Below are 23,054 nucleotides of genomic sequence, written 5' to 3' on the forward strand. Positions count from 1 at the left end.
AATCAAATCAAATTTATAGATATAAAATTTTTCTTCTACATGCCAAGCGTATGGTGTTGTTGTGAAACCGTATAACAATATATACGGTTTCACCACCACCAACTTGTTGCCTTTCATTCTGATTTTGCTAAAGAAAAAAAACAAACATTGATATGTGAAGTGGATTTGCGTGTTGTCAGCAGAGCCAACCTCACATACTGGTTCATGCACAGCAGCTCTGCACTTTGAAATGGAACGGCTGCATGGCGACAAGAAAAAGAGAGCCACTAAGCTGAGAGATGGGGGGGGGGGGCTGATGAGCTGAATTCCAAGATGTACCATGCATTAACACACACGCACACGCACACACACTGAAGAAACAGTTCCTCTCTCAGTCTATTTCGGTACAAGCTGAGGGGCAGACAGAGATTGTGTTCATTAGACACAATAAATATTCCTCTCTAGAGCTGCGTCCTTTCTCTCTGGCTCATTATCTCAAATAAGAAATATGTTATCACTTTAAAAGCAAAGAAAGGACTGCTGAGTAGAAACCTCATTTAACGCTATATTCCATTTATTAAAAGCAGTGCATTTGATGCTATCGGGGCGACAATTAAACAACTGCCTATTGTCAATTGAGATTCATTTTCATCACTGATTGTGCAAATGACCTACTTCACATTTCACTGCTGATTAAAAATTAAGTCTTTACTGATTAGCTCTCTTAACAGGCCGTAGAAAGGCAGCAATGGAAAGTTGTAAACGGTGAAACGTTTTATCCGGCGGCAGCCTCCGGTTCTGCAGAGTGAAGCCGAAGTGAAGTGTCTTAAACCTGCATTCTCTCTACTGTCCATCAGGGGGCGACTCCTCTGGTTGTGTTGGAGTCTATGAGAAAATGACTACTTCTCTCTTGATTTATTCCCTCAGTAAACATGAGGATGTAAAAAGTACATGCAGACAAAAAGACCATTCTGTATACAGTACACACATAAATGAACACGTTAACGTGCATGCAAAAAAAAAAAACACGCATGCAACACACACACACACACACACACACACACACACACACACACACACACACACACACACACACACACACACACACACACACACACACACACACACACCACAGATCAAATGCTGCGCGCACATCAGGGCACCAGACCGACAACTCTGGTACACAAAAACAAAAACAAATCTTCCTCCGTCTAGCGCTCCTGCTGACAGAGGACAATAATTCGCCACTCGCGTCGCCCTGCAGTTTTGGCCCTCTGCGCGTCAGCATGTCTGCGTTTGTCCAAATGCACACGGCGTGCCACAGACGATCACCGGCAACACCACCCACGGCCCATCCCACGGCCTGCTGTCACCGACGAGTGCCCACACGCAGTGGCTGTCTGACCAAAGTGTTGGGGGGGCAACCGAAACGGGCCCGAGAGCTGAGTCAGCCCCGGTTAACTGCCACTTCCTTTTAGCTCGTTATTCACTCGGCTGCGTATTTGATCGGTCTATCTGCTTACACACATTCACCATTACATTTACCATCTCTGTGAACTCGCTCACTGGAAAAGTGTCTGCAACAGTAAATTAAATTAATGTAAATAAATGGCTTCATTGATCGACATTTGACATGAATATTTAACTAGGAAGGTACTTCCTAGACAGCTAGATATTTATAGAATAATATATTGCTACTCTCACACTAAAAATTTCAATTTTGTAAATCAAAAGTTCCTTCTGACATTCTTTTGAGGTAAAAACAAAAGCGTAGGAGATGCGTCTGTGGACTTCTTTTTACTGTTCAAAAGTCGTGTTGGCGTTATTAGCAGTAACCGCTGTATGAGTGCTTTGCAGTGCAGCGGCCATTAGTAAGCCAGTAGGACGCACTGCAGGCAGGCAGGCAGGCAGGCAGGCAGGCACGCAGGCAGGCACGCAGGCATGCATGCACGCACACCTCGTCTTACATGACATAGATTCTCATCCTGTTCAGTGCAGGGCGGAATCGGATACAGAGGTGAACATGATGTGGCTTAGGGCGGGATGAACAGGGATGAACTCAGGTTTAATTATCAGGTTCATTTTAAATCAAATAATTAATTTATACTTTGTGCTGGGTGACACTTTCCGAACAATACTCCCACCGGACCCCATTCAATGCCCCTCTGGGCTCTGCAGTATCGGTCTCACCTGCCCTGGTGTCGTCGTTGTCCAGCAGGGGCACGTAGTCTGTCTTCCCTACCGTCTCTCCGACCTGGTCATCAAAGGCCTCCGCCTCCAGCTGGGCCACGAAGTCCCTCTCCACCAGGCCCTCTGGGCCCGGCTGGGGAGCGCTGTCCGTCAGCGCGTCACTCAGACTCAGGTCTAACTCTGCCATGGCTGCACACAAGCACACAGGGAGAGGACAGTGAGCGGCGCGTTATCATGCTAAACACACTAAATGTACAACAACAATGCTCCTGTCCTTCAAACCCCCCAAAACAACTGTCCCCAATCAGGGTACTCCTTCACAACCAAGGCTGAAATATTTCATATTTCATTTATGATGCGAGAGTAACCGTGGACATGCATGCACACATGACCGAACACATGATCTCCCTACAGGCTAAAGCCTGGTGGAGACGATAAATATGAATGTATGACATTAGTAATCACAACTTTGATAATGATTAATCCACATTTCTCAAATCAACTTAATTTAACTCTGAAACTGAAAATGACAAAATCCCAAGAACTGATCATGGGGAAATCTGATACACTATTCCCAACTCTATGCTGATTTATTTGAACAAGAATGCAATTCATACAACTGTAATATGGAACCTATAATACATCTTACAAAGTGCCCCTTTTCAACCAAATATTGCCCAGTTTTAACCTCAACCTCAGATACTGTTTTATTCAAGTCTCATCTTTCTGAAAAGTTGGCCCTCTAGAGGTGCGAATGGGTTTCCGCCAACTTTGACAAATTAGAAAGGGAGCAAAGGAGGCAGACCTTGCAGATGAAATAGAGCGATACAGATGAAAGACCTGGAGGTGAAACTGAGCCCCGGAGGAGAAATTGAGTGAGAGAGATGGAAATGGAAAGAAGTGGTCAAAGGAAGTGAGAAGGCAAAATCCATTTGAATCCAAACCCGACGCAATAACAGAAATACTATTTCAGCCTCTTGCCCAGGAAGTCTTAAATCTGACAAGCACGATGAACAAAACGACTAGTAGTCGGACTACCGCAGGACCTGGATCCAAATGGTGGCAGGGCGTGCGCACACACACACACTTACATGACATAGATTCTCATCCTGTTCAGTGCAGGGCGAAATCGGATACAGAGGTGAACGTGAAGCGGCTTAGGGCGGGATGAACAGGGATGAACTCAGGTTTAATTATCAGGTTCATTTTAAATCAAATAATTAATTTACACACACACACACACACACACACCTCGCTGGAGTTTAAAACCTACATGTAATGCCACTTTCTGCCACAAGGAGGCACAGTTCAATCTGGGATTGTGCTGTGTGAAAGACTTGCATGACTTGGTGCAACACTGAAGCACAATCTGTACCTAAACAAGGACACAGACACACACACACACCAGTCATCAGCTGACCAACAGCCACCAGGGGACTTTCATGAGTCATGGTGTGTCATCTTCCAACTATAATTCCAGATTATTTTAGACGCCAGCAGCAGCCAGCCTCCCTCTGCTCACCGTGTTTATCCCTCTCATCCCCATCTTTATGCTTCCCCTTTTATCGTCTGCAGCGGGAACATTACATCTCTGCCCCACGTACGGAGGAGCATCCCTCCCTTTTTGCCTGAGATCAGTCGGCTTCCTTAAACAGTCAAATATGACTCCACGGCCCCCTCTGCTGGAGTGAATGCTCATAACCACAGGAAAACAGGTGCACATCTTACTGCTTCAGCATAGAAAGGCCTTTTTTCTGGTTCAACATGACAATGACCTAACGCACAGGGCCAATACGGTTGTTGGTGTGAAAGAACCTGACTGGCCTACACAGAGACCTGACCTCAACCCCCGACCAACACCTCTGGGGTGGACCTGAAGGCGAGCCAGGTCTTACCGCCTGGACCTCAGTAAGACAAGATGATCAGATGATCAGCGGTGTTGTGTTATGTCACAGTATCAGCGTCAAGTGGAAGAAAACAAACAAACAAACAAACAAACAGAGAGAGAGAGAGATGCTGTTTTCTAATTTGTCTGAAGTCTGCGCTGTCTAGGAAGTACCCTCCTAATTAAATATTCAAATCATGTCAAATGTCAAAACGTTCCAGAGACGTGTTATCCTGTTAAAAACACAATCAACCAGCCAGTCAATCAGTCACAGGGTTCCTCACTCAGACAACGGCTCATGAACTCTGCATGTAGTGAGCAATAGGTGGTTTCTGAGGCAGCAACATAAATAAACTAGATGTGGGCGTACGTATTACGCGGCTGACTGCCAGTGTATCAGGCTAAATGAGCCCCCGGTGCCGAGAGCAGGGTGTGCCGCAGGAAGACTGCTGCCTCCAACCACAAAGCCATGCTGGTCAGAAACACTGCCCCAGTTTCCATATTTAACCCCACATCATCTGTGTGTGTTTAGTACACACTGTGCCAGCTGCAGAGGCAGCCGGCTGATCCATGCCACCCAGTCCACTAGCTGATATGGTTTGAAACACAGCAGAAACCTGTCACAGGGGGGCTGGAGCTATAGGAGTTTGTTCCTTCAGCTTCCATTTTGACAGCGAGGTCCCCACATGACCACAGGAGCAGAAGCTTCTCATTAGCCCGCTTGACCCTAGCAGAGTGTTGTAGTTTGAGCCGAGCTCCTGTTTTCCAAGTTTGGTGTGGCCACTCGGAAATAATCTGGATTCAACAAAGGAAGGAAGAGGCGGTTTCTATTGTGTTGAGTGCGAGTGTGTGAATGTTCTGTGTGGATTAGTCATGTGTGTTTGCCTCTCTGTTGGCCCTTTCAGGAACAGACAAAAGACTTGTGTATTCTCGTAAAAAGTAAGTGGTGCTTCCACTGTAGCCCGACCAACACTGGATGTCTGGGGCCTCTAATGATATTGAGTTGGGAGTTAAAATAATCTTCTTCTTTTATTAAACGTGGGGGGGCCCTACATTAGCAACCCTACATTACCACTATGTGTTAGGGTTGTCACGATACCAGTAATTTAGGAGCCAATACCAGTGACACTCCACGATTCTCGATACCCAATTGGATAAGACCAGTAATCTGTGGTTGTCAGTTACAGCTGAGGAGATAACCACCTGTTATGAGAAGAGTCACTCTCATAACTCACATTGGGATCACGTTTCCATTTAACAAGCCAACCGTTTAACTAGTTTATCCAGACCACTTTATTGGAGGACACATTGACAGAAGAATTATCTGTGCGTACTAACACAATAAGCGAGCATGGGAGGTCAGAAGTGAAGATTATGTGATAAGCAATATGCTGACTTAATACACAGCCATAAGTCAGAGCACAAACTGCAGGATGTATTACATCTGCCTGCTTCACACTGCATGGTAGCTTTTTCTCTGGCTGTGAGTGACCCTGACAGCACCCTGAAATGCACTTATTGCAAATAGATTTAAATATTATTAAAACTGAAAAATAAACACCACGTAAAGAGCTCCATTGGGAGTGTTGATGTGTCAAAATATTACGCAGAACGTAGGTGTTTTTTTAACACAATTAAAGAGAAGATGAATGAATTAGTTTCTGCCCACGCTACTAGGAGACTGGCACCATCCTCCATATTATCTGTCACCGCTCACAATAGGATATTAAATATAACTACAAAGCACTCCACGTGGACCAAAGGAAAAGGTAGTGATGTGTGCATTTAAGTAGAGAGCCTCAACATGGTTTGGAAAAACAAAGTGTTCAGAGGCCTGGAGCCACCGTGTGGAAAGCTCACCTCTGATGTCACTTCCTCCAACTGCTGAGCTTACTCGGTTACCATGCCAGTGTGTGTGTGTGCGTGTGTGTGTGTGTGAGAGACTGAATGAGAGCTAGCTTGTACCGCTGCTTGAATGCTTCTCTTATTCCTCTATTATGTAGGTTTAGTTCCCTGTCCACTCCTGTGCTTCTACAGACCCAGGATCTGTCATTAAATGTGCATGTGGAAGACGGTATACTGCATGGATGTCCATTTAGTCACCGGGTGCACAAGATTGTTTTATGCGTGTTTGCTTTTAGAGACAATTTCCACACTTCTTTTTTCTTGTTCCAGCTGATATACAGAGACAAGGGACTTTGAGGGAATTTTTCAAGCAAATATTTGCTGACTAAAATGCTTGTGTGCCCGGAGATCATTTTAAAAGTGAAAACCTATTGTTGTGGCTGCTGCCTAAGAAGACTCACACGTCAGTCACAGCTCACTCTGTAAACCTCCAGGGTCACTCCCCAATCAATATCACACCTGAGGGAATCAAGTTCAAAGGCACACTGCAGCGCTTCCGTCTGTAGGAGACTACATGAGGCAGAGAGACTTCTGGGAAAAGGGCCAACACTCACATGCACACAAACACGCACTTGCACACAACATGACCCCCCACCCCTCCATAGTTGGTTTACATGAAAGCAGAAGCGGGCGAGGGAGGGCTTTAGGTTATCGGATCCCTGTAAATCACAACTCACAAGGCGATCCTCCACCCTGTCATTATGAGATGTCAGATCATTAAAAGAAAATTCCTCACCACACCCTCTTGTGTACACTGGAAGAATTATTCAACTGGGTGTTCTGCAGCTAGTTTGCACAAACAATAATACATTTGTAACACCTGATGGAATGGTGGTTTAACTCAGTCACGTTGCACCAAACTTTAGAACTAGTTTGGGTTCATCTTTCGCTCCTTAAATTTGGCCAACAACAATATTTAATGACAAAGGAGGAGAAATTAGGAGCTCCTCTGCCAAGCCATCATCAGTAACGTTCGATCGCTAGCAAACAATGTCTTGTTTTGTTGAGGAATACAGAGCAGTTGATAGTCCGCACACACAAACATTCATTTGTTTTAACTGGGGTAAGCAAGCACCTCCATATTGATTAAACACTATATAAGTTTGGTTTAAACTTGAATGTATCAGTTGTTAATTGTGCAACAGAGCTCTGCTTAATTTAAAATGTAGACTTACTCATTTTAAACATAGTATTGCTGAAGTCTGATTATAATTGGTTACAATAATCCATGTTGGAGCCACCCAGCTAAATGAAATTGAATCACATGTAGCAATTATCTGACTGATGGCAGACAATAAAATGGTAAATCTCGTATGTTAATATTGTTTATTTGTGTGTGTGTGTGTATCCTAGTCCAGCTGCCATCGTACTAATCTCACAGCGATGCTATCACTGACATTCCTAGCAGGCCATTCAAGCTACTTCATCAAGCCACACACAACCGCAACGCTTTGTCAATGCACCCTCTCACACACACAAAAAACGTATTTTATTGTCATATTACATACATGAAATTCTTCTCTGCATTAAACCCATCCTCAGGAGCAGTGGAGGGAGGGAGGGAGGCACGCGCACACACACACACACACGCACACGCACACGCACACGCACACAATTAAAAAATAGAGCAAGAAGTAACAAAGTAAACAGGGAGATCACACCTAAGCCCACGGCGAGTTCACAGCATCACAGAGAGCTGTCGAACCTGTGGAGAAACGTGTGCAGCTGCTCCCAGTGAATCAAACATTGCTACAAGGAAGCACCAGAAGAAAAGCTATTCAGGTATCAGGTGCACTGGCAGGTGGTGAGGTTGGAAAAAGTCAATTCATTTTGGGAATCATTATTGACAATAAAAAAATAAATGCAGGGGTTTTATAAGTTTGTAAATAAAAACGTTCACTGACATTCACTGTATTTATATGCAGTTCATAGTCAGAGATCACTAAAATTTAGAGGATAAACTGATGCCACACCTTTAATTATGGAATGTTCGCTGCTGATACAAAAGTGTATCAGTGTCCTGACACACCTAAACACACACCCAGAGACACAAAAACAATCGCTACACATCTGGCAAAACAAAAGTGTGTGTGTGTGTGAGAGTGAGAGAGAGAGAGAGAGAGAGAGAGAGAGAGAGAGAGAGAGAGAGAGAGAGAGAGAGAGAGAGTGTGAGTGAGTGAGTGAGATCTAGCAAAACATGAGTGTGTGTGTGTGTGTGTGTGTGTTCAGTGATCATCAGTACCGTGTTAAGGCAATGGCACTGTGTGTATTATATTTCTTTTATTTCAGACTCATGAGTCCATATAGCAACAAATACAAATACGACAACAATATATAAAATACAATACAATACAATACGAGGACACAGGTATATTCATTGCAGTTAAAAAGTCACTTGTGGTTAAAAACATACAAACATGTGTTCCAATGTTTCCAGAAACAAGAAAAATAACTTGTATCACTCTGTGTTGGCTCATAATTATATTTTCGGAGACATTTAATCAACATTTAAATGTGTATATCAAATTCCTCAACACAGCATGGAAAGTGGGAACATTACGAGTCACAAAGAATGACTTGCACTTTCTGAAATCATCATTAAATGCCACCTGAATCTTTTTCATTTTTGCTTTACTATAACTGCACCACAGGTGGGCTGTGTAGAGAGTACAGTAGGCTCTGAAGAGAGCCGTTTTAACAACTTCTCTACACATATGAATATTACGAGTCAGCATATTGGCTTGTGCATAAAGTTTGCAACATTGCCGCTGCACATCGTCATCATCACTGAGGTCGTTCCTGATGATGTGACCCAAATATCTGACTTTCTGAGCCACATTTAGCTCCTGGTCTCCCATAAAGAATGAAGGGAAATGTAGCTTCTGATCCTCCTTGGTTTTAGCTATCATGATAACACTCTTTTTAGAGTTGAATGTGATATCATAGTGCACACCAGACCTTCTGCAGACTCTGAGCAATTGTTGTAAACCAGCGTTATAAGGAGACAGGACCACAAAGTCGTCAGCGTAGATCAGATGGTTAAGACTTTCCCCCACCATACATCCTGTCTTACACGCTTTTAACTCTTTAGAAAGGTCATCCATGTATAGATTAAAAAGAGCAGGTGACAGTATTCCACCTTGTCGGACGCCATTGGTCACTAGGAAGGGTGCAGATACACTCTTACCCCATCTAGCTCGCATGGTTTGACGTGAATACCAAAAGTAACAATAGCAATGACCCGGTGGACTGCCCAAGGCGCAAGCCACGAGAATTATAGGGCACAATTCTAATACTCATGTTTCACAATCATATCTGCATGGCAGGAGATGTCCCAAACTCTAGCATGTTTCTTGCAACAACAGGTGTTTTTACCTCCAGTGACCCCACAACCGCAGCCTTCAAAGAAACGCTGTACTTAAGTCCCTTCTGGCCAAAGCTGTGGCTTATGCATTTTGCCTACCTCATTGCACTCTGCAATACTTACTTGCACTTTAAATGACCTGTATTTAGCCCCATGGCCAATATTCCTGTAGTTATAAAGTCCCTGCTAGGACTATTGCAATGTTCATTTTATCAATGAAAACTATGAGGAAACATATTTGCCGATGACTTTCTTGCCAGGATGAAAATGTTAAGTAGGCTGTTTTTTGTAAACACTTCTGTGTAAGCAGAATAAATGATAAAGTCTTAAACTACCAGCATGCTTCTGTGGAATGACACAATGTCTATGACTGCTTAGTAAAACAGTATGCTGCCCGAAAAATCTTCTTCAGAAGGGTGACTTTGGTATTTTGAGTGAGTAAGTGAATAATGTAGACAACAATTTGAAACTGGTCCAGGCAGCTCCTCTTAATGAGCTGCAATGGCAACTCCTCACTAAATGCTTGTTTCTGCCAATGACAGGCTCATTGTCATTATGTGATTATGTGCCATTACAACTTCTTCACTCACTTCTTCCAATATGCTTGTTGTTGTGTCTAACTAAGTTTCACTCAACGAGAAGTCTCGTTCCGCAATCCCGCGTCACATCCACACTGTAAAAATCACCTAATCTTTTAGACAATACCTAACTACACTTTCTGCACTCCAACACAACAACAACACCGGGACTCATCTCCCCAACTGTCCTTGTACTTCCACCGTTGTCCAACGAGTAACTTGACACAAAAACAGACGGACCAGATCAAGCGAAATGTAAAGGAAAAGGTTTTATATTTTATAGGGCTACTTCCATACTGTTGTCAGAAACCTCTATTAACAAGCTTTTAGAGGACATACATTAGAGTTTGCAGGTGGAAAAAATGTCAAACCTGTTTAATGTTAGGCAAAAACATCTGACCGAACCAGCATACTGCATAATACCAAAAATAGGCGTCGCACTTGATTCAGCAGCCACTCACTAAAATGAGAATAACTGTTCCACCTTAAAAAGGTCAGCCCACCTTAAGTGAGCCATGACCAACGCTGTGGCTAACTTTGTTGCTAATCCCTTCACTTTAATCAGCGACGCTGGAACTTAACTTGGGTCTTGAGGAGTTGTAGCAGATACTCTTCAATGTGCACGCACTCGCGCACACACACACACACACACACACACGTTAATGTTTAAGTTTAATGACAGGCCTAACAGTGTTACATCTGCATATTGTCAGACCTTTAGTTACAGCTTCTGTGGACATATTGGATGACTCCGATTTAGGAATGATAAATGAAATAGTGTATAAATCAAAGTTATGGCCCATAGTGACAGAATTATAAGCCACGAGGGTTTTGGTCAGTTCAGAGCCTACAGTATGCTGACCCTCTGAACATGTTCCCTTGGTCTGACAGGGCTTGTCGATGTCCTTGCTGTGGTACACTGCAGTAAGTGATATACTGCTCTTGCTTGCAGGCCTTGATAATGACCTGATTCACAGATACAATTAAAACACAATTCCTTGAAAGGTTTGCCACAATGTTCTATAGGTGAAATATACGGGAAGCTTGCTTTACAAACTGGGTCGTGGCGTTTGAAAGATGTAGGCATTTACCAAGCATAGGTTGTGGATGCTATTGAATTGCATGACGGGAAATGTAGGATCCAGTACTTTTGGAGCATGACCCATACATACTTGGGTCTGAAAGTACTGTTTGTAATCCATAAAGAATAAACTCTGGGGAAAACAAACGTTGACACGGTTTTCGGAAGACGACCTCTGTTATCTCATTTCGCCACTTTTTAGCAGATGTCTTTTTAAAGACACATAAAACCTCAGGAGCACTCTATTAGGATCATGTGTACCATATTTTCCGCACTATAAAGGCGCACTTAAAAGCCTTTAATTTTCTCAAAAACGACAGTGCGCTTTTGTGTGGTACACGGCGCTCTGTCAAAATGTTTTAGTACGACTTTGGTAAACTACAAAGCCGCACCACTTGCAGCATTATGGTGCGTTTACACCAAACGGCTTTATAACTCGCGTCAGTTTATTCGCCAGTCAAGTTTTGTTCATTTGTGTCTTTCGCAACCAGTTGCGAAAAGGGGGCGTGGCTTATCTCCATGGCTTGTCTCGGTAAAAACAGTTATAATTTCCTCCTGTTGTTTTTGAACGTCTTTGTCATCAGTGTTGCATCTGAACGTTTCAGCCCTATGCCTGGCAAGTGTGAGAGCGCCGAGTTGTGTAGAGGCCAAGAGCGGTATTGCAGACAGAGATTTCAATTATAGCTCGCAACATATTAAAAAAAATAACTGAACTAGTTCATTTTTTGGAGCTGTGAACTTAGTTCAAAATGTTGAATTATGAACTATGAACTGAACTAGTTCATCTAGAAAGTGAACTTTCCCAACACTGTTTGTCATATAGCATATTGATCACTTGGTAAACTGAAGCCATGTTCATTTTAATACCAAGTTTATTTGTATACAGTAGACTAACTTTTTACAGCAGTGAGGAGGACGTTAAGTCCAGGAAGAAAGCATTTAGACCTGAAAGGATTCAGGGAAAAACACCCTTAAACAAGTAAAACAAGTAACTTTCAAACAGATACCGTGGAGTTGCACATGTGTGTTGATCAGTCAGCGGCCCCCTGATTTTGACTCAATTCAAAGAGCGCCTCTTTAGGTAACGTTAATATGCACTCTGCGTGTGTGTTTCCTGCTGCTCTCACATCCATACAGTGCCTTTATGGAACTCACAGAGGGCCTGTTTGAGGTAGAGTGAAAGGGCTAGTGTTTAACCATGTTTGTGCGCGCGTGTGTGTGTGTGTGTGTGTGTGTGTGTGTGTGTGTGTGTGTCAGAGCTGATTTCTGTCTCTCAGGCCAAGTTAGTATGATTCAACACAGCCCATTAGTGTGCAACTTAGTGAGCTGCGAGACAGACAGGTAGAGATGCCCTCCCACTCCCTTTGGAAAGACACGCCGCAGTGGCTGAATGAATCCCCTGTATGTCCCCATGGCTTCACCCACACAGAAAGACACACACAGAAACACAGACAGGCACAGACACAGACACAGACACAGACACAGACACAGACACACAGTATTTCAATGGCCTATTGTTGCAGAGTGAGGCTGAACACATCGCAATGGAATGCAAAGCACACAGACACACACACACACTCACACGCCAAACTCTAATCCCAAAACAAACACTGTCACACACTCATCCAGGGCTAGGACATGTCAGCGGGCATTTGCTAGTGTGTGTGTCTGTGTGTGCGTGTGTGTGTGTGTGCGTGCGTGTGTGTGTGTGCACTGCAGTTTGGTCTGCTGAAACAACACTATAGTGGATTTGATTCTTTAAATTCCTCACATTCCTAACTATTTGTTCACAAATATTTGGGTTCCATTTCATTTCTCACAAGTTACAACTTAATGAATACTTCCTATATAACAACAATAACAAAAATAGATATACAAGTAACAGGGATTGTTAACAGTATTAAACAGAAAATGTGTTTATCCCCGAATTAGCAGAGCTTTATTTGAGGATATTACGACTTTTATTGTGAAAGATTTATAGTATATGAAACACGTTTATCCACTGTTTTACAGCCACTCATTTGACCATAAAATATATCCGATCCAAATCTGATGAGGCATGTCGCATTAAAGTGTCAAGTGTGCACACACATTTGCTGATACTGAATCAACATCTGGTGCATCACGTCACAGAGGTTACATTGAAAGACAAGTGTTCCCACGGCTAAACTACTTCCATAAGGCTGTCCTTTTACTCATGTGTTGTGGCCCTTCTGGCTGATTCCTTGAGTGTGGCTTTGGGGCTACCCCATTCCCGTTACCACCCCAAATTAAACACCTGAGGATGCAGGGGTTTAGTTATATGGAGTTCTATATGAGGCTCATTCAACCAAAACCAAGAATAACTTTCACAAATAAAGCTAAAGAAAGCACTGAAACATAACTGGTGAAAGTTATACAACAGTTAAGGTTATTAAAAACATGCCCTTGTCTCAAAACCCACCTCTTAATCACCACCCTCCGTCTACCTCCCCATCCATCTGTACACCGTCCGACTCTTCACCCTGCTATATAAACCCCAGCAGCAGTAAAGCCAGGTTGTTGACACATTGGTCCAGCTGCTGCTGTTGTGAGGGGTGGGGGGAGAGATTACAGCAACCGGCTCACTCTGTACCATCCCATTCTTGCCCTCCGTTCTCCATCCCTCCATCATTTCATTCACTCAATCCGCCGTTGTCACGCAATGTCGCACCCCCCCCACACACACATCTATGCAAGTGTTCACACGCGGTATGCATGCATGTGTGTGTGTCTGTGTTTGGCTGCTCAGGAGACACAGCACTGTAAAATCATGTTACTGACTGTTGGGTCGCTGAAAGAGGAAACTCCACACGCCCTCCTAAGAGAAAATATGGCGTTGGGCAAGGTCTCTATCAATTTGTTACACAGTTGACTCCGATTTACTAAATTAATTTTTTTAATGACTTTTGCAGCTTCTGCAGTCATGGTTGCTTCAACATGTTGCTAAGTTTTCCCTCTAACAAATTACTGATAGGATAAAACATGTTAATACCTGAGAGAAGAGCTGGTGTTTAAATGGAATCACAGACCTGCAATCAGTTGATAAGATGGTTAGGGCTCAGATTGTGTTGCTCAGAATTTACAATAGCAAAACCAGTCCGTTCCAATGGAATTCCCGTGATCTGTGGATTCGTTTGCCAAAGGGGGTCGGGAATGTGCCTTGTCTAGTTTGACTTTGCTGAACTTTGACTCACAGATGTGCTCCCTTGACCAATAGAAAGCTGTCTGAACATGATTGACCTTCGGTGGAACGGAGAGCCTAAACCGAAGAAGCTATCGTAGCTTATTTTATTATCCATTATCACCAACTCTCGGAAATCAGAATCGACGTAGACTAAACAATGAATTGATTATTTTTTTCCCAATAATCATTAGATGTAACCCCAGATGGCTTTGCGTGCTCTTAGCAATCAAGAGCTCTGCATTTGCCCACAACAAGTAATGGCTCACATATTGACGCCAACATCTGTGATAAATAATTGATTGAAACAAGGGAGGCAAACCTGAGGCCTGGGAGGAAGAATATGAAATTAGATCTTTTTTTGCATTTCATGCAGTATAGAAAGAATGAATGCCTCAATTCTGCAACTTCCCTGAACAAGCAAGGCTGCAAAACATACGAGGGTGAGCAGCCCAAACCCGACAGCAGCCGATGACCTGACATCTCCACTTCCAGCCATTTGCTACACCACAAGCTTGCCTCGTTCGCCAATGGAGTTGGCTGAAAAGCCTGACAACAAAAACATATCTTTATCAATTACATACTTCAGACGACTGTGGAGAGAAAACAAATTGAGGTTTAACTGATGCTTTGGCACGAAACAACCAATCCGGTTCAAGGAATTAAAAGCAGATCTGGCAAGCACATCCACTTCACCCAGGGATCGGACTGGTGTGGTGGTGGTGGTAAGAAAGGAGTCAGGGTTTGGACTCTGAAGCGCTCTTCTTCTCATTCCTCTCACACGGGGGGGTGCCGGAAAAACAAAACGCAGAGGCCTACAGCAGAGAGTTGGAACTTGGTTAACTTGCGAGGTTCGGCGATCAGACCGAAAGACGCCCACGGGAAGACGAGCAGCATTTCACGTTTCACATGTAGTCACTCAATTTGTCCTCTTCGCACCCGTTGGAAACCCTTTAGTCTCTAGATGTGGCCAGACGACACATCGTTCAAACTACTTTGTATCAATTATACCCCAACAAAGCAGCCCAATCCGGGCCACAAAGCTTAACCCTGCTGCACCAACGGACACCCAATGAGTCGCTCAGGAGCATCGTTGCGTAAGGATCATAATGCAGTCCTTGTCCCGGACTAAACTGCCTTCAGCAGCAGCATTGTTTGGCAGCATAGGAGAAAATGGGGGATGGATTTTCCCTGCTTCCTTATTCCTAGACAGAGGCCGGGATAAAGCCGCCTGCCAGCCTTGATGAGAGAGTATCCTGCTGCAGTCGGGACGACCTCGACTGTGGAGAGATCGGCTTTCCTGCCCCTCTCTCCCCCCCCCCCCTGCCCCTTTTGACCCGGACAGCTCCCAAATAAGCTTCAACATACAAGGTTGCATCCCTGGCCCTCTCTGACATGGTTCAAGGTGAATTATGACTCCCAGGCATGGTGAGCAGAAGAACGCTGCATATTATCCATCAGTTTATTTTCAGTGTCTGATCAAGAAGACGGGGAGTCAATAGACCTTCCACTGGCTGAGACAAATTCAGAATCTTTCCAACTGAGTAACTCTAGGAACCTGTCTGTCTATTTGGCTCGGCCCTTTTCTCCCTCCCCTCCCACTGTCACCCCTTCCTTCCATAAATTATGCTTAAGAATCAGAATCAGCTTTATTGGCCATGTATAAGTGCACATACATACACATACATGACTCCGGTTACACGTACGCTCTTATCGTACATACATATTTAAATTACAAATGACAGGATAAATATAAAGACATTAAAGACAACAATAGCAACATGTATGTACAATATAAACAACAAACACAGTGAATTGGGGATTGCAGAAAGGTGATAAATAGTGCAGATGGTGGTGATTAATTGTTAAACAGAGTGACGGCCAGTGGGAAGAAGCTGTTCCTGTGTCTGGTGGTTTTGGCGTACAGTGCTCTGTAGCGCCTACCAGAGGGGAGGAGTTGGAGCAGCTTGTGTCCAGGTTGTGAAGGGTCTGTAGTGATCTTTCCAGCCCGCTTCCTGACTCTGGAGGTGTACAAGTCCAGGATGGAGGGCAGGCTGCAACCAATAGTTCTCTCTGCAGACCTGACCATCCGTTGTAGTCTGTCTCTGTCCTGTTAGGTCGCCGATCCAAACCACACAGTAATTGAAGAACAGAGAACAGACTGAAGTAGAACAGGATCAGCAGCTCCTGGGGCAGGTTGTACTTCCTGAGCTGGCGCAGGAAGTACAGCCTATGCTGGGACTTTTTATGGATGGTGTTGGTCGTGGGAGATTGTGGATCCCAGAAACCTGAAGGTCTCCACCGCCGACACAGTGCTGTTGAGTATGGTGAGGGGGGGTAGTGTTGGGGGGCTCCTCTTGAAGTCCACTGTCATCTCCACAGTTCTGGGCTTGTTCAGCTCCAGGTTGTTCTGACCACACCAGAGAACCAGCTGTTCACCCTCCCGTCTGTACAGACTCATCACCATTCCTGATGAGGCCGATGACCGTTGTGTCGTCTGCGAACTTCAGGAGTTCAACAGACGGGTCACCTGAGGTGCAGTCGTTGGTGTAGAGGGAGAAGAGAAGTGGGAAGAGCACACATCCCTGGGGTGCACCAGTGCTGATAGACCGGGTGCTGGATATGATTTTTCCCAGCCTCACCTGCAGTGTCCTGTCTGTCAGGAAGTTGGTGATCCACTGACAGGTGGAGGCGGGCACGCTGAGCTGGGAGAGTTTATGGTGAAGTACCTCCGGGATGATGGTGTTGAACGCTGAGCTTCAGTCCACAAACAGGACCCTTGCATATGTCCCTGGGGAGTCGAGATGTTGCAGCACATGGTGCAGTCCCATGTTGACTGCATCAACCACCGACCCGTTTGCCCGGTAGGCAAACTGCAGGGGGTCCAGCAGGGGCCCTGTGATGTCCTTCAGATGGGTCAACACCAGTCTCTCAAAGGATTTCATGACCACAGACGTCAGGGCGACGGGCCTGTAGTCATTCAATCCTGTGATGGAGGATTTCTTGGGGACCGGGATGATCAGGGAGCAACTGAAGCATGATGGGACTTCACACAGCTCCAGTGATTGGTTGAAGATCTGCGTGAAGATGGGGGCCAGCTGGTCAGCACAAACTTTCAGGAAGGAGGGGGGTACACCATCTGGGCCCGGAGCCTTCCTGATCTTCTGTCTGTGAAAGAGCCGACTCACATCCTCTTCGCAGATCCTCAGTGCCGGAAGGGAGAGGTGAGAAGGAGGCAGAGAGTGTAGGTGGTTGTTTGATGATGGGGCAGTTGGAGGGTGGGGGGGTGGAAGTGAGCTTATCAAACCTGCAGTAGAAGACGTTCAGGTCGTCAGCCACTCGGTGATTGTCCTCAGTGCGGGGGGCATGGTCTCCTGTAGTTCGTGAGTACTTCCAGGCCTCTCCAAACTGACGAGGGGTCGTTGGCTGAAAAACTTGTCCAGTTTTCCAGTGTATCTCTTCTTAGCTACCTTGATCTCCCTCATCAGGGTGTTTCTGGCCTGGTTGTACAGAGTCCTGTCCCCACCTCTGTAGGCCTCATCTTTAGCCCGACGAAGCTGCCTGAGTCTTGCAGTGAACCAGAGTTTATTGTTATTGTATGTGCAGAAGGTTTTAGTCGGCACACACATGTCCTCACAACAGCGTCGGAAATACACGAGGGCAAAGGGCAAAACTGCCCCTAAGAAATATCATTGTGCCCCTGATATCACTAGGAGAGGGGCAAAAAATGCCCCCATAATTTCCTCTAATAATTATGATAATTTAATGAACTTGTCAAAAACATCGTAGCCCTGACCCGGTCCAGTTGCCATATCATGTTTTGGATTTTTGCCTCGATGTTGCGTGTGCGTGATGAACCGAATGGAGCGCTTCTTGACCTCCTGTAAGTGAGGAGAAATGTTAGTCGTCAACCCAGCACAGGTTGAATTCTTCTGCGGACTTCATCAAGGGGAGCGACAACGTCAAGAAATATGTGGCCATCGCCTGTGGTGAGTGATAACTAGTAGTAATTATTTTTAACTTGTTTAGTTTGCTTTAGCTAAGCTAGCTCTGATACAAAGATACAAAGGCTTGCTTGCTAGCTAGCTAACGTTAGCCAGAGTGCAGTCACATCCTCATAAGGACAAGACTGCAGTTGACTGGGTGTTTCAAGGGTTAAATGTTTAGATTAAGTCCCTTATCACATGTAACATACTATTGTTGTTTTTGTTTGTTCAATCTCAACACAGTGGAAGACCTAATGATGATCTCACTGGAGGGATCAGAAGAAGATGCAGCTGCTGCAGCATGTGTAGAATCTGCTGTGAGAAGAAAGCCAGGCGGCCTCCCATAAAACCCTCTGGGCAAGGCAGCAGGTCAGACCAGCAACTTCTCCAATGGCTGACAGTGATGCAGATGATGATGATGAACTGGTGCTATTTGACAAATAAGCCACTCATATGTATGTGTACATATTTATTATTTGTCAACACTGTACATATAATTTAATATCCGTTTTCATTTTCTGAAAAATTGGTTGTAAATTAATCTATGTATAGCCTTTTTATTACGTTTTTTTTAAATTGTTATATAATAATATATTAAAAAGTTATAATTATTAATAGTTGTTTAAAAAATGTAATAACAATAAATAACCACACAATGTTTTTGTTTAGAAAAATCTAAGAAAACACTACTGAATCTGTAGACTGCCTAATAGTCTTATTATTGTCATTGATGATGGTTGCTCATATACTGTAAGCTTAAGTAAGTATATTTATTATTTTGAACAAAGGTTAAATGTTATTTCACAAGTTTCAAAAAGTGCCCCCAATTCTTTTATAAATGCCCCTGGATTTCAGTCAGTGGGGCCAAAAATTGTCCCCGAAAAAAAAACTGATGTCACAGTGTGAGTGAGCTCATCCAGGTCTATAGCAGCAGCCTCAAAAACACTCCAATCAGTGGAGGAGGAGCAGGACTGTAGCTCCAGCTTGGACTCATTGGTCCATCTCCTCACCGTCTTCACCACAGGCTTTGCAGATTTTAGAGATGAACCAGACAATGATCAGAGAGTCCCAAAGCTGCACGAGGGACTGAGCGGTATGCGTCCTTTTTGCACAGTGTAGCAGTGGTCCAGTGTGTTTTTGTCCCTGGTGCTACACTTAATATGCTCTGTATTTAGGCAGTTCTTTGTTACGGTTTGCTCTGTTGAAGTCCCTAAGAACAATGAGCAGGGAGTCTGGGTGTTTGTTTGTGCTCCCTGTTGGTGATCTGCTCAGCCAGGTGTTGGAGTGCCTCACTCACACAGGCCTAAGGTGGGATGTAAACACCGGCCAGAATGAGGAAAACCCCCGTTGTATAAAATGGTTTGCAGTCTATTAAGTACACTGCCTTACAATTTAGCATACTACTGGTTTATCATTGCATTGACTGCAGCATGGCTAGAAGAGCTTGATGAATATTTAAGAATCGTGACCAATGGTCTTGAAGCGTTTGTTCGATCTTCCATTGTTATGGAGCTACCATAAAGGTTACACATTTATCAATTATTTCCAAAAGCCGGACTAAAAGCCACACTGGTAGCAGCTCTAAAATACACAAATTGTTCCTGAAAGCTAACATGCCAATATCAATTCATATTGATATAAAAACCAATTACCTGACTGATTTTTTTATTTTTTATCGTTCAACTGGATAAAAATAGACAATTTAAGACAGAAGGTAGGTCAATCAGTTTCCTCTTTCCCTCTCATTTACGAGCTGTGTGTTAAATAAACAGTAGGACATGTAAGAGTGATTTTTTGCTATCCTTTCTGTGACCTCCATCATCCTCTCTCTGTCAAAACCCACATATTTAAAGAAGTGAGTGCTTTTTGAAATAATTCTCTACTTGGGCTTCCTGCTTTGGGCCACTACATGGTTAATTTAAACAGAATCAAATTTAAAAAAGGAAAGAAAAAGAGCATTAATAATTCCTCCAAAAGCTAGAGAGTATAAACCCAGGATACTAATAATAATAATAATAATTGAAATAAATGTACTTTTTAGGTTCACAAAATCGTTCCATAACATAGAGTATAACAAGTGTAAATTAAAGAAAATGGCATTTAATCTCAGATTTGTATATCTAGTAATTAAATCTGAATTTGACTTGGACACAGTTTTCATACCACTTCATAGTCTCTAGACATGATTAAAACAGTTTGTCTAATTTTGTGAAATAGAAAAATATGTTTGTATGCAAGTAAGGTAATCATCAAAGTATGTTTGGGTATCTGTACCAAAACCTAGGCATTGCACAGACTAAATAAGGAGCCCTCCAAGGACATTAAGTAGTTACATTTTCAATTTCAGTTTATTTTATATAGCCCAATATCACAAATTCTGAATTTGCCTCAGAGGGCTTTACAATCTGTACACATATCTGACATCCCTGTCCGAGGACCTCACATCGGATCCTGTTTAAACCAATGAGATAGTTAATCTCATTGGTTTAAACATGACACTCAGGTGGAGTGGACACTCGTGTAAAAAAGACTCAAATTTTACCACTGGGTTACCACAGGTTGCATATTGGTTGCCATCTTTTCTTTGATTTTTGGTTTCTATGGGCAACCAAATAACCAGCCACTTACTCTCCTACCACTCTCTCTAAACAAAGCTTCTCCTCTGACATTAGATGTTGGCAAACGTGCTTAATGAACCATTTGTCCCATTTGTCCTGAGAGTGGCTTCTTTGTTCCGCTTTGGTGAAAATACATGTTCAGCTTCAGCAAATGTAAAAAAAACAGTCAGTGAAGCATGGTGCCTTAGCTGTAGGTTATTGCAAAGTCTGATTTCACCTTTCCAGAATACAAAACCGTCCACGACTACAAAGCTACTGAGAGTGGTGTTTTATGTTGCTGAGAAGCCGCTGAGTTTTTTTCTGTAAAACAGCAGGGTAACAGGGAGGGATCCAGCCAAACGGAAAAGCGTTCAGGTAGGGTTTGATCCCTTGGCTGCAAATGATGTGTAACGCCTCTCGTTCACCTCTGCACATTGTATGCTGAACAGAGACAGTTACTGTTCATTTCAGCAACTCTGGGGGAAGTTGGTACGACAGTCCTGTTTGGTAACCCCTCAAGCCCTAATACCTGATCACTTTGGCGGGCTTACCACGAAGCAAACGAGCAACAGAACCATTTAAGGCCACGATTGGATCTAGTCCATAATGAATTCAGGGCCTTAGATCAGTTGTTCCACCTCTTATTTCCCACTCAGTAATCTGGGGGGAGGATTGGAGAGTAATCTGGATAGACGGAGGGAGACAGGGAGGGAGGGAGAGAATCCTCTCTGCTGTGATTCCTCTTTACATCATCAGTTTCACTGGCAAAAAGTGCAATAATGTCCCAGTGCAGGTGTGAACAATACGGTTGTATTGTTGTCATTAATGATTAATGACACATGCTGAGATCAAAAAGGGTCAAATCAAACGAAGAGTTGTGTTTCATGTAACTCAAAAAAGAGGAACACAAATTGTCACTTTGAAGATCAGTTGAAAACAGTTAAATGAATAAACTTAACCTTTCGCTATAATCTTGAGATCTAGACTGCAACCACAGCCCTTGTAGCCAAATCAAATATTGACCCCTAAATATAGCGTGTGAGGATGGAATGGAGACATCTGAATGAGTGAGAAGCTTATATTTGTGTATCAGTATTATATTTGTGTATCAGCAGCATTGAAGGGCAGCCTATGATAAGCAGTGATCAGAGCGAGAACAAATCAGTGGAGACATATTATCTCAGACTGTGACAAAAGGAATGCACTGCTGTGATATGAATGGAGTATGGCGGTGTGGAGGAGGTCAGTGCACGTGTGTGGAGCACAACTACAGCAGGTAGTAACGTAAATAAGGTACAACACAAGTCTGCTACTTCAGCCCCTCCGAGCAGACTGTGAATGAGTGGACAGAGTCAAGCTACCTAGCATAACTCCTCTGTCTGCTGTGACGGTGCAACTTCACCGCGCGGTGCGCACCCATGCTGCCTCAAGTGCTGTCGGGAATATCGGAAGGATCATATTTAGTCTCACGTGACCTGCCCACCTTCGTAGTAAATGTGACGGGGGGAGTTGAAGTTCAGAGTCGGTAATAGCTATAAGACGGCCATGAAAGTCGCAGAACAACTCTCTAAAACCCTCTGGCTAGAAACTTGAAGAATGGGCAAGTACGTTACTACTACGGGCTCGGCCCACTGCTAATCGAAAAAAAGAGTTTCCGAGGAGCACCTGAAGGCACCGTTATATCCTACACCACCACTCCGTCGCTGTGAGATCACTGGTCCGAAATCACCGTCACTTCACTGCTACAGAAACTGCCCAGTGGTCCGCGCGCTAGCATCGCGCTCACAGCAAACGGCGCACGTTCCTCACACGACGCGAGTACAACACAAATGTTCGTCTTTTAATGTGACTCACCGTTAGTTGTCTGCTCTTTTTTTTGACAGTATGTCGGGAGTCCGCGAGCGTCGCTGTCACCGCTACGATCCGCCCACTCGAGTGTGCTCTCCGCTGGCCGCAGACTAACGTGATCCTCCCCGGTGGAGCTGCGCTCCAATCAGAGAGCGACGCCAGTGACTGGCATCCGTGTTATCCAAAGAAACTGACGCTTTACTGCGAGTGACGAGGTTACCCTCTACTCACAGCTTTCAAACCCCTCCGCCGTCACCAAATGTACTTTTGACAGACAACTCGCACACACAATGGAGAAGTTTGACTCCTTTTACGGGACGTTGCCGGCCCAATAGCCAGGGGTGGGGTGTGGGGCAGGCTATGGATACGGCCACTGCCCAGGAAGACGCCCTTCCATCGCCCAGATCACTGGAATGTCACCGCGATGAGTTGTTACGGC

At 44.2% G+C, this 23,054-nt stretch overlaps 1 protein-coding gene across 7 annotated transcripts in view; it reads right to left on the reverse strand.

The window, feature by feature from the left end:
• The window catches only part of LOC117749336 (microtubule-associated protein 4), an 84,897-nt gene extending 62,140 nt beyond the window's left edge, over positions 1 to 22,757 (reverse strand). For all 7 annotated transcript variants that reach the window (XM_034559728.1, XM_034559726.1, XM_034559725.1 and 4 more), the window contains exons 1-2: positions 22,622 to 22,757; positions 2,170 to 2,358 (exon numbers count right to left, since the gene is read on the reverse strand). In XM_034559728.1, coding sequence (XP_034415619.1) covers positions 2,170 to 2,356 — 187 coding nt within the window. In that variant the 5' untranslated portion in view covers positions 2,357 to 2,358; positions 22,622 to 22,757. The remainder of the gene's footprint in view (positions 1 to 2,169; positions 2,359 to 22,621) is intronic.
• Between the last annotated feature and the right edge of the window lie 297 nt (positions 22,758 to 23,054).

This window comes from Cyclopterus lumpus, chromosome 20 (genome assembly GCF_009769545.1).
Source record: "Cyclopterus lumpus isolate fCycLum1 chromosome 20, fCycLum1.pri, whole genome shotgun sequence".
NCBI lineage: Eukaryota > Metazoa > Chordata > Actinopteri > Perciformes > Cyclopteridae > Cyclopterus > Cyclopterus lumpus.